This window comes from Arachis ipaensis, chromosome B7, assembly GCF_059453495.1.
Source record: "Arachis ipaensis isolate K30076 ecotype BB chromosome B7, ASM5945349v1, whole genome shotgun sequence".
Taxonomy (NCBI): Eukaryota; Viridiplantae; Streptophyta; class Magnoliopsida; order Fabales; family Fabaceae; genus Arachis; species Arachis ipaensis.
Genome location: NC_142442.1, coordinates 75,752,913 through 75,769,074, shown reverse-complemented (window position 1 = coordinate 75,769,074; position 16,162 = coordinate 75,752,913). Strand labels below are relative to the sequence as shown.

Genomic DNA, 16,162 nt, shown 5'->3' with positions numbered 1-16,162 from the left:
CAAATGCAACAATGAACTAACGAAGAAAATAAAACATTAGTGTTGAGAAGAAAATAACTATCCCACGAAAGTTGGTATCGACCTCTCCTCACTTAAAGATTGCACCATCCTCGGTGCAATGTGAGATGTGCAAATGGACGGGTTGCTACACTGATGCTTTTCACCAAAGATCGTGATCCACGCGTACGCGTGATCCATATGTGCATGTCACCTAACTACATGGCAACTATGGCAAATTACATATGAAGCCCCGGATGTTATCTTTCCAACGCAACTGAAACCGCCTCATTTGGACCTATGTAGCTCAGGTTATGATCGATTTAATACGAAGAGGTCAGGATTGACAGCTTAGCAATTCCTTCAATTTCTTGTGTTCCTTCCACTTTTGCACTCTTTCTTTCCATCCTCTAAACCATTCCTGCCCTATATTCCCTGAAAAATACTTAAGACACATATCACGGCATCGAATGGTAATAAGAGAGGATTAAAAATTAGCAATTTTAAGGCCAAAGAAGCATGTTTTCAATCAAAGCACAAAATTAGGAGGGAAAATGTAAAACATGCAATTTATATGCATAAGTGTGAGAATAATGGATAAAATATACTAAATTAAGTACTAGATAAACCTTAAAAATGGGGTTTATCAGTGACGACCTCCCCACACTTAAAGGGTTGCATGGTCCTCCGTGCACTCAAAGGTAATCTAGGGGTATGGCGACTTCGGATTGCTACCTTCAGCTGGTAGATCAATCGGCTGCTGCATGCTCTTCCTCCCACTTCCCTTGTTGCTTATGGTACATCATCCATGAAAAATAGAAAATAGGATGGCAATACAGGCAAATGCAAAAATAAGGAAGCATGGATTGTTGGAATAAGGTGTTAGTCACTAAAATGAGTGAGTGAGTTAGTTTGTGACATGAAAGAAACAAGTGTATATATTCTAAGTTGCATGGTTTGGAACACACACACTATCATAGAAAGTTATGTCTCAATTACACAAAAGAAGTATGCACTTCACCCATTCTAGTGTGCTTGAAATGCTTTAAAGAAAACTTGTAGGTTAAGATAAACAAACAAGTAGTAAAGAAGCATAAAAGTATTCAAGCAAGAATCAAGAAATTTTGAATTGGATAATGAAGTAACACCTAATTGACATGAAGTGAAAAACATGACAAGCATAGTCCACAAAGCTTAAAAGGCTCAAAAAGTGTCATTAGGTAAGCTTATAATCCAATTTGACAATTCTCAATGTTAATGCATTAAATAGGTGACTTAAATATCAATCATAAATAAGCATCACCTAAAAAAAATGCATCAACTAAGAACAAATTGCCTATCCATAGATTATGAAATCAAATTACATGGTGGCCAAACATATGCAATTTAGAAATCCAACAATATTCATGAAGGCAATGTCATAAGTACTTGGTTTGTGCAAAAATTAAACATGAAGAACTCAATACCAAGAAACAAAGTATGACCTCAATAAACATATCCAACAATATTTAGCAACAACAATCTCAATACTTCAGCAGCAATATCTCATCAGAATCAACAAGTCAACTCAATTATCCAACACTTAGCACCAAATAGAAAATTAAACTAACTATCTAACTAAATAACTAACTAACTAAAGATGAGTGTCGTGGGTGGTGAAGTATAGTGGTGGATGGTGGTTTAAGAAGAGAAAGAGAGTAGAAGAGAAAAGAATAGAAGAAGTAGAGAGAAGAGAAGAAAAGAAGTGTAGTAGTGAGAAAACAGGGGCGTGCGTACGCACACAGGGCCGTGCGCACGCACAAGAGGTCACGCATACGCGTAAGGGACGCGTGCGCGTGATGCGTGCAAAAAAGGGAATCGACGCGTACGCATAAGGGATGCGTACGCGTGAAAGAGAAAAAATGCAAGGTGACACGTACGCGTCGATGGGCAAAATGAAAAGGGTTGTGCGTTCGCACTATATGTGCAAACGACGCAAACAGAGGCCATGTTTTGATGTGTGCCCAGGCACAGGCCTGTGCCCACGCACAGAAAAGCAAAATTTTTTTTTCAAGAAAATGAAACATCAAAAATGAACGCCTGATTAGCCATCTGTGTGTACGCACACAGGTCTGTGCGTACGCACAAGAGGCAAAAAGAGGGAGATGCGGATGCACAAGGCGTGTGAGCGCTCCCAACAGAGGGGCGCTAATGAGTGTGCGTATGCATAGGTAGTTGCGTATGCACAAAATGCAAAATTTGGGAGGTGTGTGCACAGGAGTGTGCGCGCGCACATGCTCTGTTTTTTATCAAAAAGTTTTAGAGCTCTAAGGCACCAAACTTGAGCTCAATAAAAGGATTTTAACCCCAAAACATCCCACATTGCACAACTACATTATTCCAACTAAAATTCAACCTAACTAAGCTTGAAATTAAACGAAACATAAGCTATGTACAAGAAACAAAATGCAAGGAATTAAAGCACATGCTCTGTTTTTCTAAAAAATTTTAGTGCTCTAAGGCACCAAACATGACATCTAAAATAACTTTTCCAACCCCAAAATTTATTCTACCCTAAAAATGCAAGATCAACACAAAAATTCTACCAAACTAAGCTAATTAAAAGAAGCAAAAATTCAACAAACAAACACTAAAAGAGAGGGAGAGTTAGAAAGATGTTACCAAGCACTTTTATTTATTGTCTTTAAGTTAGACAATTGGGAGAGTCCTTGCTATGGTGGCTTGTGCTTGACTTCCCCACCAATGCTTGAGTTTGCAATGTCCTCCGGGATCCCAATCCTAACCATTAACAAAAAGCAAAAGACAACCAAAGAGCAAGCTATTTACATATTAACATATTTACAATAGCCCATAACTTTACACCATTGCAACTCCCCGGCAACGGCACCAAAAATTTAATGTGTGAGAATTAGTGTCGATCTAGATTTTTCTCAAAATAGAATTCTCTTCGTTGCAATTATAGCTAAATCAACAACTAACTCCCACAATAAATAACCAAGATCGAGAGTAATTCAATCTCGGGTTGTTCTCCCTATGGATGCAATTGAAAGTGTTACGCTTTCGGTTGCTAGGGAAAAATGGGGTTTTGTAATCAAAGAACAAAAGATTAAAAGAACTAAGAAATCAAAGAACTAAGGAATGATCAAAATTGATATAAATGCAAGTAAAAGGAAACAAGATCAAAACTTAGTGAAAATGCTATTAATTCATAAAAAGAGCCTTGACTTGGGAACGAGAATCCAAGGAATCCTATCATCGCCATAACCACAAGTATGATAATTATGATGAGTCAATCTCGCTTAGTCTACCCCTAACATCGAGGAGTAAGTGAAGCAAGCATAATTGACCTTAATCCATAAGTCCTAGCTAACTTATCAAACTAGTTGATAAAAAGCTAGCGTCAATGGAAATAAGAGTCAACTAACTACCCAAGAATTACCACTAAATGTCGGACATTATGACTCTAGTATCCTAGGAACTCAAATCCTAAGCCAAGGTGTGAAAATCTACTCAAAATTACCAAGTGGCATTTTCACAAACACTTTGTGGGCATATAACCAAAACATGAGAATTTGCAAAGAAAAATGGAAACTATAACCAAAATATTCACAATATCAACTATAAACAAGCAATCAAGCATATATAAAGCGTAAAACATGAATTCATCAATCAAAGCTTCAAGAGATCCAAAATTGGAAATATGAACAAAGTAACTTGAACCATGAAACAAAATAGCAAAAGTGTTGTAATTAAAGAGGAATTGAGAGTACTTACAAAAGATGAGCAAAATCCAAAATCAAAGCTTGCTATAAAATGCTACAATGAACCCTAATTAAAAACCCTAAGTGAGCTCTCCCTAATCTACACTACTCCTACTCCTACTATGTAAAACTATGGAGAATTATGTCTAAGTCCTAATAAAACCTAATGCTTTCATAAGGAATGAAGTTCCCTTCATATATCATCCAAAATCAGCTTCAGCACACTCAAAACTGGGCCAAGAGGCCCCCAAAATCGCGAGCCACGTGCTTCATTAATGAAGTCACGCGCTGATACTTGTGCATATGCACAGATGTGTGCGAACGCACACTTTGCTATTTGTTCACTTGTGTGCACGCACACTTGTCTGTGTGTGCTTTTGCTTGTTTTCTTCATGTGTTCTCCCTTGTAAATGCTTTTTTCCACTTTTGGCTATCCATTATTGCCTCTATGACCTGAAATCACTCAACAAACATGTGATGACATCAAATGGAATAAAAGTGGAATTAAATTGCTAATTTAATCACAAAAATGCATGTTTTCAGATTTATGCCAAATTGGGAGTTAACACAGAAGTATGCTATTTTGGTGCTTAAGTGTGAGTTTATGTGATGAAATCCATTTAGATCAAGCCAAAATATCTCGTCAAATATGGACTCATCAGGTTGTAACTCTAGCTCCTCGTTGATTCTTCTAGCTTGTTGCACCAGTTGTGCTTCCTTTTTCTCCATCAAGGATGAATTCAAAGGCTCTGATTGTGATTCCTTATGCTTCCTTCAGGTTTGCCTCTCCAGAGTCAATATTCATGCATTCCTTCTCTTGAGAGGTGTCATTCATGGTCTTGAAGACATGGAATACTAGCTGCTCATCATGTATTCTCAGCATCAATTCTCCTCTTTCAACATCTATTAATGCTCTAGCTGTGGCTAGGAATGGTCTTCTGAGAATGATGGAGTGAAGGTGATTCTCTTCCATATCAAGAATGACAAAGTCTGTAGGGAGGAAGTATTTCCCTACCTTTACCAACACGTTTTCTACAATCCCAAGTGCTTGTTTGAAAGATTTATCAGCCAATTGCAGGCCTATTTTTGTAGGCTTCAACTCAGTGATCTGAAGCTTCTTCATAAGAGATAGGGGCATGAGATTTATACTTGCTCCCAGATCATAGAATTCTCTGTCAATGGCCATGTTTCCTATGGTGCAAGGGATATGGAAGCTCCTGAGTCCTTCTTCTTTGTTGGTAGATCCTTTTGGATGAGAGCACAGCATTCCTTGGACATCACCACTGTTTGTCCTCCCTTTAAAGGACTTTTCTTTGACAGTAACTCCTTCATGAACTTAATGTATAATGGCATTTGTTGGATAGCTTCAATGAAGTGAATATTGATATGGAGTAATTTGAATATCTCTAGGAATCTAGAGTATTCTTCTCGTTGATGCTTCCCTTAAGCCTTTGAGGATATAAGGCTTTTGGTACATATGGTTTCAGGGTCTCCTTTTCCATTGAATCTTGGCTGCTCCTTTCTTGTTCTAATTCCTCCAATGCCTCATTTGAAGCTTTTTTATTCTGTTCTGCATACTTGGTGGTCTCTTCTTCCAAAAATTCCTCACTCATCAATGTAATGACTTTGCATTCTTCTCTGGGATTAGCCATAGTGTCACTCGGGAAGGTATGAGTAGGAATAGGAATTTGTTTGGAGAGGTATCCAACTTGTGCCTGAAGCTTTTGGATTGCAACTCCTTAGTTCTGCATGTTAGATCTCACTTCTTCCTTGAATGCCTTTGTGTCAATTGATTCTTCCATAACATTTTCAATCAATTTTTCTAATCTTGAGAGTCTATCCTCAGAGGGATGAATTGCTGATGAATTGGAATTTGGAGGTTGGAGATGGCTATTTGGTGGTTGATAGTGGGTTTGGAAAGTGTTATTATGTGGGGTTTAATATAGTCTGTGATTGGAGGATTGATGGTTGGGATTATTGTAGTAATTGAGGTTTTGTGGTCTGTGACCTTGGGTCTCATTTTGCTGGCTTTCCCACCCAAAGTTTAGTGGTTCTTCCATCCAGGATTGTAAGTCTTGGCATGGGGATCATAAGGCTGTCTGGATGAATTGCCTACATAGTTTGCTTGTTCCCAATCACATTCCTCTCCTGGGTTGGCTCCTTCTTGGATTGGTGCTTGGGTATTGATTGCTGCAATTTGTGTCTTCTCCATTTGCTTAGTGAGGGCTGCCAATTGGTTTGCGATCAACTTTTTTTGTGCTAGCAGAGCATCCATTTGATTCAATTCCATCACTCCTCTCTTGGAGTTGGTGCTTCTATCCGAGGCATAGAAATACTTATTGTTTGTCACAGTCTCAATGATGTCTATAGATTCTTCAATGGTTTTCTTGGTGTTGAGAGAACCTCCTGATGAATGATTCAATGCCTTTTTTGCTTCTTAAGATAGGCCTTCAGAAGATGTGAAGCTGCACCCATTCATTGAACATGTCAGGGGGCACCTCCTTGTCAATTTCTTGTATCTCTCCCATGCTTCATACAGGGTTTCTCCATCTAGTTGCCTGAAGGTCTACACCTCTGTCCTTAGCTTGATAATCCTCTGAGGAGGATAGAACTTTGTCAAGAACTTCTTCACCATGTCATCCCAAGTAATAAGACTCTTCTTGAAAAAAGATTCAAGCCATTTGTATGCCTTGTCCCTAAAGGAGAAAGGGAACAAGAGAAATCTATATGTGTCTAGATGAATACCATTAGTTTTCACAGTGTCATATATCCTCAAGAATATGGATAAGTATTGGTTTGGGTCCTCTTGAGCACTTCTTCCAAATTGACAGTTGTTTTGGACTAAGGTGATGAGCTGTGGCTTTAGTTCAAAGCTATTGGCATCACATTGGGTGTTAGGATGCTGCTTCTACAATTTCCAGGGCTAGGATTTATGTAAGATCCTAACACTCTTCTCACTTATGGAGCATGGTTGCCAGCACCTTCTCCATGATTATGTGGCATTTCATCTTCCATGTTTAGATTTAGGTCCTCTTCCACTTCTTCCTCACCAACAACTCTTTTTCCTCTTGTAGCTGCCTCTCTTCTTAGTCTTAGAAATGTCCTCTCTGGTTCGGAATCAAAGGAGGTTGATGCTCCTCTCCTTCCTCCTGGCATACGCAAAATGGCAACATAAGAAAGCAAAAGTGAAGAGAGTCACTCAGTTAACAAAGTGTGGTTAGAGTTGAGTAGTACAATTTAACAAATAGTTTATGGATTAGGATTCAGGTGAGTAAATATACAATGAAAAGTAAATGGGAATCACTGTAAGATAAAGCAAATTAACTAAAATTAGATAAAGCAAATTAACTAAAAATAAACTAGTTAGACAAAATGAAAGAAAAATGTTCAATCTAGGTATCTTTTGACTTAGTCATTGTCAATACAAAATCAATCCCTGGCAATGGTGCCATAAACTTGATCACGAAATTTGTATCTCTACAATTTCTCTTTGGCAAGTATACTGAGTTATCGTCAAGTAAAAACTCACAAGAGTGAGGTCGAATCCCATAGGGATTGATTGATTGAGAAATTTTAGTCAAGTGGAAATCTAGTTGAACAAAGCATTAATGAAGTTTGATTGCAAAAATTTAAATGGCGGAAAATTTAAATGACTTAAAGTAAATAACTGAAATTAAATTGTGGAAATGTAAATTGCTTGAAAAGTAAAGTGCATAAAGTAAAGGAAAATTATATGACTGGAAATTGAAAAGGGAAGGGGATGATGAGCATAAAAGTAAACAAACAAAATAAAAGAAAGAGATAGATGAGAATAGAGAGGATCATTGGGTTTAGGAGATATTGAATTCCCCAGATCAATGTAATCTCATCTCTTCTTCAACATGCAACATCATTGATCTCTTGGCAATCATGAGTGATTGAACCCCAATTCCTTGGCAATTCAGTCTCTCTAAACTTGAACAATTGCCAATTCCTTGATCTAATTGCTCATGAGAAGAGATGAAGCTTGGTCACTGATTATACCACACACCTTTCTAGATCAAAGCATCGGGAGGATTATATGTCACTATATTCGACCAACCCCCAATCTAGTCCAGCATGAGAAAGAATTTCTAGCATGATTCCAATATTCCTCTTCCAAGGTTCCAATGGAATCCATGTATATCCAACCTCTTTTCCAAGATAATTGAATAATTGGATGAAGCACGAAATCCTTCAAGCAAATCAAAAAGAGATGAAGAGAAGAAGAGAATAAGAATTCTATTGATCCATCAAATTACAATAGAGCTCCCTCCCCCAATGAAGTGGGGTTTAGCTGGTCATAGCTCCTGAAAACCCAAAAGAAAAGTAAAAGTGCACGAAAGTAAACTAAGTACAAAAGGAAGAAGAGAAAGTAAAATTTAGATCTGAGTTCTATTCTGTGCAGTCTATTCTAGTGTACTTTGAAGTTCAAAACTTCACTTATTTATACTACTTCTCTAACTTCAAGTGAGTCTTCAAGTCTCTGGATGTGGGCCCTTGGTCTTTAGTAAAGCAAGTTAGGAAAATGCCCAGGCCCTTTTCAGCTCTGCCAACCTTGCTGACCTTGAAGTTATTAACATTGCCAATGCTCTCAATCACATTTCTCTGGCGTTGTCACTGGCATTAGCAGCATTATTAATGCTTTCTCTATCGTGTGTACGCACACTGGCTTGTGCGTACGCACACTGGGCAAAATTTCCTCTTGTGCATTGTCGAAGACGTTAGTGGGGTAACGTAGGCTTTGGTGACGCTAAAGCTTGCCTATTCTGGCGTTATCCCTGGCGTTACCAGCATTGGTAATGCTGGTTAAGGTGCATGCCTTGACCTTGGCATTGGTGGCATTGATAACGCCCTTTCATGCATATATGGCTGGCGTTGTTGCTAGCGTTGCCAACGTTGGCAACACCCTTGATTCTCCTTGAGCTGGCATTAGTACGGGCGTTACCAGCGTTGGTAATATTGATGCTGGTGTTATTGCCAGCATTACCAACGTTGGCAATGCCCTTGGTTCCCTCTTAAGTTGGTGTTATCGTTGGCGTTATTGCCAGCGTTGCTAGCATTGGTAACGCCATTGTTTCCTTTTGGAGCTGGCGTTAGTGAGGCCATTTGTAGCGTTGCAAACGCCCTTGGTCTTTATGATCTTAGCGTTGATGAGCCTAAGTTGGCCGTTGGTAATGCCCTTGGTCTTTGCTTTCCCTCTGCTTCTTCTTTCCTTGCCTACCATCAATAAAACAAGTGCATCAAAGCTTGCTATTTCATGAATAATCACAAGATAATTCATCATTCATTACACCACTTAGTTCTTATGTTAATCTCATGAAAATGTTTATAATTGACTAATGTTTCATGAATCAAAACATGCAAAGATAATTCATCCAAATGCTTGCTTATTGATGCAGATACTGCATGAAACTAAGTAAAAACTTAATAAAAATGGCTTGTAAAACTAGCCAAGATGCCCAGGCATCAAATAGATATTCATCATATGCATTTGTGTGATTTTGTTGATTGTGCATCGATTGGAATTGCCTAAGTGACTATAATATGCTAATTGTTATACTTGCTATTTGTATTACTTGCATCCTACTTGTGTTTGCCATTGTCTGCTTGTTTGTCTTTGTAATTTCACCGGATAAGGAGGTACGGAGGAAAGACGAAGAGATTTAGGGTTGTAGGTAAGTTTTAGTTAGATTTAAGGAAGTGACTAAGTTTAGAAAGCCTTAGAGAACCACTCTTATTCATGGTTTCTATTTTATTTCTTTAAGTTTTATAATCTGAGTGTCGGTGTTCTAGGATTGCCTCTAGCATTCCCAGGATCTTATATTTTATGTACGTGGTATATTTATCATGCTGAGAATCCCTAGTTCTCATTCCATACGATATTATTATTTTTCAGATGCAGGTCGACAGGCACCTCGCTAGGCGTCTGGAGTTCTGCAGCGAAGTGGATTTTGGGGCTTATTTTGATACATAGTTTATATATGTATGATCATATGTATAGAACTCCCTTGATAACTTGTTTTACGTTGCACCTCATAGAGGTTTATGGAGAACTAGGGTTTTATATATGTATTTTGGACTTGGGTTATGTATATATATGTATGTAAATATTTTCCAGTTAACCTTAGCTTCGCAGGCAGGGTTAGGAGCTTGTTATTTTGTATTCTTGACCCTCTATTCTTACTTCTATATATATATGTATGTTTAGGAACCATAGCTTTCTTAGTATGCAAGTTACGTTATTTCTGAGCGTTGTATTTTTTTATTTTTGCAATTTTTATTTTACCCGTTTTTCAAGGCTCCTCGTATATATATATATATATATATATATATATATATATATATATATATATATATATATATATATATATATATTTTAGAGGACGTAGCACTGATGAATCCATATTTGATGATGATTTTTAGTTAGAATTGAATGAATTTTTATCACATAAACTCAAACTTATTCCCTTGAATAGCATGCTTTTGATCTCTCCTCCCAATTTGTGCTTGATCATGAAAATATGCTCTTTTATACTTAATTGAATCTATTTTATTCCATTTGACTTCCATTCGATGCCTTGATATTATTGGCGAGTGCTTTCAGGTATATAAGGTAGGAATGGATTGGAGAAAATGGAAGAAGAGCATGCAAAGTGGAGGAAGCAAGAGAAATCAAAGGAGTGAGCTCAGAGACGTGTGCATACGCACAGCCACCCAAGCAGAGTGCGTGGATTGCCTCGAGCACATCGCGCGTCCAGCCAAGCATCGCGTAGTGTGCGTACACACGGCTGCTTGTGCGTACGCACAGGCCTGGATTTCTCCTGAAGTGTGCGGACGCACGCATCTGTGCGGACGCACGTCCGCACAGGTGTCCACACATGACTTCATTAAAATAGCACGTGCCTCACGATTTGGGGACTTTAGAGGCCCATTTCTGAAGTCTTCTAGGTCATATTGGAGGGGGAAATGGAGACATAACATAGCATATCATTTAGTATAGTTTAGAAGTAGTAGTAGGAAGCTTTAGTTTAGTTTTTCTCTAAGTTTTTCATCATCTCTATTAGGGTTTATATTAGGGTTTTACATTCAAGTTCCATTTCCATTTTTGATCTTGGATTTTGCAAGCTTCCATTGTAAGTATTTTCTTGTTATTACTCTTTATAGTTACATTGTCATTACTCTTTCTTCTAATTTAAGTTATAGTTCAATTTTGCTTCTCTCTTGCAATTTCAATTTTTTGTTGATGAATTTGATGTTGGATGTTGATTATATGCTTTCTTGTGTTATTCTTGTTGATTGAGATCAATTGTTGCTTTTAGTTTCAAGTCTTTACTCATTTTCTTCATGTTTAAGCTTTTTGGCCACCAAGTGTTTGACAAAATGTCAAACATGGTTTTAGGCTAAATTTTTTGCTCTTGGCTTGGGTAAAGTGAGCAATTGGGTTCCTAGAGTTAGAATGTCCAACATTTAGTTTCAATTCTTGGGTTGTTAATTGTTCTTGTTCCCACTAACGCTAATTTGTTGCTAAGGTAATTAGCAGGCAAGTTAGAATTTGTGGGTTAAGGACACTTATACTCATTTAACTTAATTTCCGATGTGAGGGTTGATCAAGTGAGACTAATCCATCATAATTGTCATAGTTGTGGTTCCAACAAGGTAAGGACCCTTAGCTCACTCCAAGCCAAGACTCTTTTTGATGCTTTCAATCTTTCATACCTTTATATGTTGATTTCTTTTATATTTTACTTGTTTATATACATAGTCGATTCTTTAATTTCTTAATTAGTTCAATCGTTACAATTTTGCATGTTTTTTTATTTCTTTATATGTTCATCTCTTCATTCACAACCCGTTGATCACTATAACTGGAATTGTACACTCATTGTTCTAAAGTGCTCCTAGGGAGACGACTCGGGATTCTAATACTCTCGGTTTTAATTTGGTTTTGCTTGTGACATCTCTTGTGAACCTCTAATTTGATTTGAGGGCCAATTCGTCGGGTTAGGACTATACTTACGACGCTAATCCCAATTTGGAGGAAAATTCCTACCCTTGCCCTTTGGTCCCCCTCTTATCAAATTTTGGCGCCGTTGCCGGGGAGTTCACTTTAAGTCAATGAGTGATACTATTTTGGTTGTTTTAAATATGTGAATATTGTGAATACTTGATTTTGGTTTGCTATTTGGCACTAATTAGTAAGAGGTACCTCTATCCTAGTATAGATAGCAACTAACACTCTTTGTTTGTTTTGGCCTAGACTAGGAGATATAATTAGAACATATATACTCATTTGTTCATTGCTTTTGTTGATATTGTTGCGTTTTATTTTTCCTATTCATCATGAACTATCACCCTTTTGTTGAATAAGTGTGAGTATCAAAATTGTTTAAGGTGGAGTTAATGTCAAAAATAAAAACCAGGCAAATTGATAAACATAAGGACACTATTCTATTCTTTATTAGAAGGTAAGATAAAGAACAAATATGTTCCCTTTGCTTCACTCAAATTTTAACTCCAGTTGGCACAGTCTCAGAGAAAGAACAAACTTTGAAATGCTGAATTCAATGATAGGAATATTTAGGAACATGAAGCTCAATAGTTGACAATAGTTGATAAATTGCCATGAGCCACGAAAATACTGCAGCATATATAATCCACATGCAACAAAAATAATTAACATGAAATCAGTAAACTACTCTAGACAAATGAATAATAGTCCCCATTAGTACTTGATTTTTGTTTATTAGAACATTACCATTTACCACTACAAAGTAAACTGCTGATTAAGAAAGCAACAATCATTCACATACAGATCAAAGAATTAAGCAGCTGACTGGTCAATAAATATATTATGTAGCCTAACTTATTTGAGAATAAGCATACTCAATGGAAAGGTTTCTGCCATTTAATCACCAAATACAGCTAAAATCAATATCTAACTATTCTAACCCTTACCTCTTTGTTGATCAAATACACAAGACTTGTCCCTGTTTTTCTCTTGAGCCCAAACCTTAACCGTTCCAAGAACCAGAATTTTGCTTACATTTCACAAGGCCATTCGACCAAATTAAACACAGAGGAGAGAAAATCACTCACCTCTCTTTGCTTGTGGTGGTAGTTGTGTTAAAAGAAATTGAATAAACTGGAAAAAATGGAGCAAGAGAATTATCAGAATTTTGAATTAGAGGAGAAAAGAAAGAAGATGAAGTCGCTGTCCTCACCTAGCAAAGAAACTCGAAGAACAGTTGGGTGAGTGGAACACAGCTCCCTCTTAAGCTTCAGTCAGCTCCCTTCTTGGCCATCATTCTCTTTCTCTTGGTGCTATGATTGATGAAGAGCCAAAAACTTGAAGAACGCTCCTGTTTTTGCTCCCTGGTGCTTTGGCTATTCCTCTGTTCCTTGCCCTCTCTACTGTCTGTGAATTTATGAGGGAGACAGACGGAGACACAATGTTATGTTATGATTTGTGAATTCATGAAATAAGTATAATTTAGCAAATTAAGTTAAGTCATAAGATTCCTCGCCTCAAGCCTTGGATTCGCTACGGGCAATTCTTTATCTGCAGAACATATTTGACTATATGCTTAATAAGATCAGCATCACCCCTAGCATAATATGAAAATAAACCAGAATTAAAAAGCATACTAGATATACTTATTCTTTTGCTAAAAGAAATCTAAATTGGAGAGAATAAGAGTTTCACACACAACTCAACTGCCATATTAAATCGACTGACTTATTTTTAATTGAAATAATAATTTTTGTATTTTATAAAAAACCGGGAGAACTTCCTGTCCTTTTTATTTCCTGGTCTCTAATATCTTGACCAATTCATACAAGCGCCACTCGCTGGAAGCATAGTCCTGTGAGAAAACAACAATAGATACATGTTAACTTTCAATAGCCTTTGAGAGTGAAGGCCCTATGCTCTGCCCCTTTGGGAGATCCTCATCTTTGACCACTTTGACTTGCTGTTTGTTGTTCAGAGCTTCGCAGAGATGAATCACGAAGTTGGTGCGCGTGTCGTTGCCCCTAAAGAGAGGAAGTGTCAAGTCAAAGAGTGATCCAGCTGACCCAAGAAAGGAAATGAGCTCAGATTCAATGTAAGGTCCATGCTGATGCACGTGTGGATAAAGATCGCACGAGGCGAAACCTGCATAGCAGTTATATTGGCCAGCTAGCCAAGATTCGCGGAATGTAGCTTGGCTGACGACATAGGATCCAAGAACTAGTTAGTTGGTTAGTATAAATAGGACTCGGTCTCCTCCCACATTCTCGGATTTATGTTTTTTCTTTCTAGCCTTCTTTTGTTTTTCATTTCAATCTACATATTTAGTATGCTTTTTTTTTAAAAAAAAAGAAAAGTTTAACAAGATTACGATTTCTTCTAAGGATTTATGGTGATCATTGCCAAGTTGCTGAGTACCCCTCTTGGCATTAATCATATAGTAAAGGTAATCATGAAGAGTGAGTTTCGGACAGTTTCTTGTTTTGAAATTTAATCAATTCAATTTTAACCAATCAATAGTTATGCACATATATCATTAACCAACCCAGCAAAAAAGCAGAATAAAATTGCCACCCTATTTCTACAAAAGTGTAACATACTGTGGTTTGATCCGTGGATTAATAACTTTTTCAAAATAGTAAACACCAACACCAATTTCGTTCCATTGATGTAGAAAACCTTTACCTCATTAGCCAACAATGTTCCTTCAAGTTATAGTTTAGCAAATTTCCCTCCAATTGTTAATAATAAGCTATGGGTTTGAAAAAAGCTGAAATGTAGGAATAGACCAGCATTTCAAGAATCATTAGAGTGGAAATTAATTAGCCACTTACAACATTCTTGCATTGTACTCCACATGAGGTTTATATTGAACTATCACAACAAAGTTCATGTCATAACAATTTTTTCAAACCTAGCACAAACCCTCATGCCAATAACTCACAGAACAAACAGAGTTCAGCAAAAAAATAAATAAATAACAAAAAAAATATCAAACACAAACAATTTTAAACTACAGGTTCTAGCAGAAAGCCAATTACCGCACTAACAGTTTAAAAGAAAAAAAAAGTATCAAAGAGAAACATTTAATCAAGTACAAAAACTTTCAAAACAAAAAGTGTTTCAATATTACACACATAACACATTAAATCATTCACCTATTCAAGAAATCAACTTCAGTCTCAGAAAAGAATTACCATAAGAATCAGCAACTGAGGGAAAAATTGTAGTTTTAGCCAAAAGGGGTATAAGTAACTATAATGTCCCCATTTTTATAGATGAATACCTAGATTTCTACAATGGAGATGTCAAACAATCAGATTTCTACAACTGAGGCATCCTAAACCCAATTCATACCTGAAGTAGAAGATCTTGTGCTTGAAAAAGATGAAGAAGTTGTAGAAGACAAATTAAACTCTCTTTGGGGTTATTGCTGAGAAGCACCTGAGATAATATTTATTCTGATGAGGACACCATAAAACTAGCAAGGAATTAGACAAGCTTTTAAATATATCAGTATATCAATATTTTAATAAATTTTAATTATTAATTTTAATTATATATATTATAGCTTAAATAACATAGTCTTTTTATATTTATTAGTATTTACAAGGTTATTGCCTTTGTTGAAGGCTCACCTGATATGGCTACATAAACAGGATTGTATATGATTGGTTTTCATGTTAATTAGATTTATTCTTTCAATTCAATTTACAATTCAACTCACCTTTCTTCTTCCTCTTCTACTTCTTTTCTACTCCTTGTCTTCTTTTCATTCTTTACATTTTTCACACCATTTCTATTTCTGGCTAACCAAGAAACCGTTCAAACTGCAAGAACTCTGTTAGAAACAGGAAGCTAAAATAGGAAGCTGAAAACAGAGAAACGGAAGCCAACTTATTCATTGAGAAATCACAGAAACAAAAGCTTATTAACGCTGCATTTGGATTCAGTCTCAGAAACAAAAATACAGAGAAAATAGACAAGCTGTATATTAAATTACAGTTCACAAACCCTAAAATACCACACATCTTCATCAACAACAACATGCATGTTATCAAATTACAGTTCACAAACCCATATTTCAGAGATTAAAAGCCCCAAATTAAAACCCCTAAAATAGGAACCCTAAGCCACTGATCAATTTCAAAAGCAAATAGAAATCAATACATACCTATTCAATGATGTGAGCACAGTGAAGACGATGATGAGAAGCACGAAGATGACGATGGTGAGAGCGGCGCAGCAGCGATGGTGAGAGCGGCGCAGCAGCGATGGTGAGGGCCGCACAGCGACGATGGTGAGGGCAGCACAGCGACGATCAGTGCAAGCGATGGCGAAGAGGAGTGACGACGGTCAATGTGGAAAGTAGTGC

General features: G+C 37.0%; 1 protein-coding gene and 1 non-coding gene across 2 annotated transcripts; one reads left to right on the top strand and one right to left on the bottom strand.

Annotated features, from left to right (window-relative positions):
- Positions 1–4,521: 4,521 nt before the first annotated feature.
- LOC148553030 (uncharacterized) lies at positions 4,522–4,944 on the bottom strand. The gene has a single exon (XM_088494758.1). It carries the CDS (start codon positions 4,942–4,944, stop codon positions 4,522–4,524), a length of 423 nt encoding a protein of 140 aa, XP_088350884.1.
- A 1,298-nt stretch (positions 4,945–6,242) lies between these two features.
- On the top strand, positions 6,243–6,345 carry LOC148553029 (small nucleolar RNA R71). Its single transcript, XR_015893774.1, has one exon. It is a non-coding gene; the product is annotated as a small nucleolar RNA R71 (small nucleolar RNA).
- The last annotated feature ends 9,817 nt before the right edge of the window (positions 6,346–16,162 follow it).

What these genes read in the sequence shown, in the direction of transcription:
- LOC148553030 (XM_088494758.1), bottom strand. Translation starts at nt 4,944, where the DNA reads ATGGCCATTGACAGAGAATTCTATGATCTGGGAGCAAGTATAAATCTC.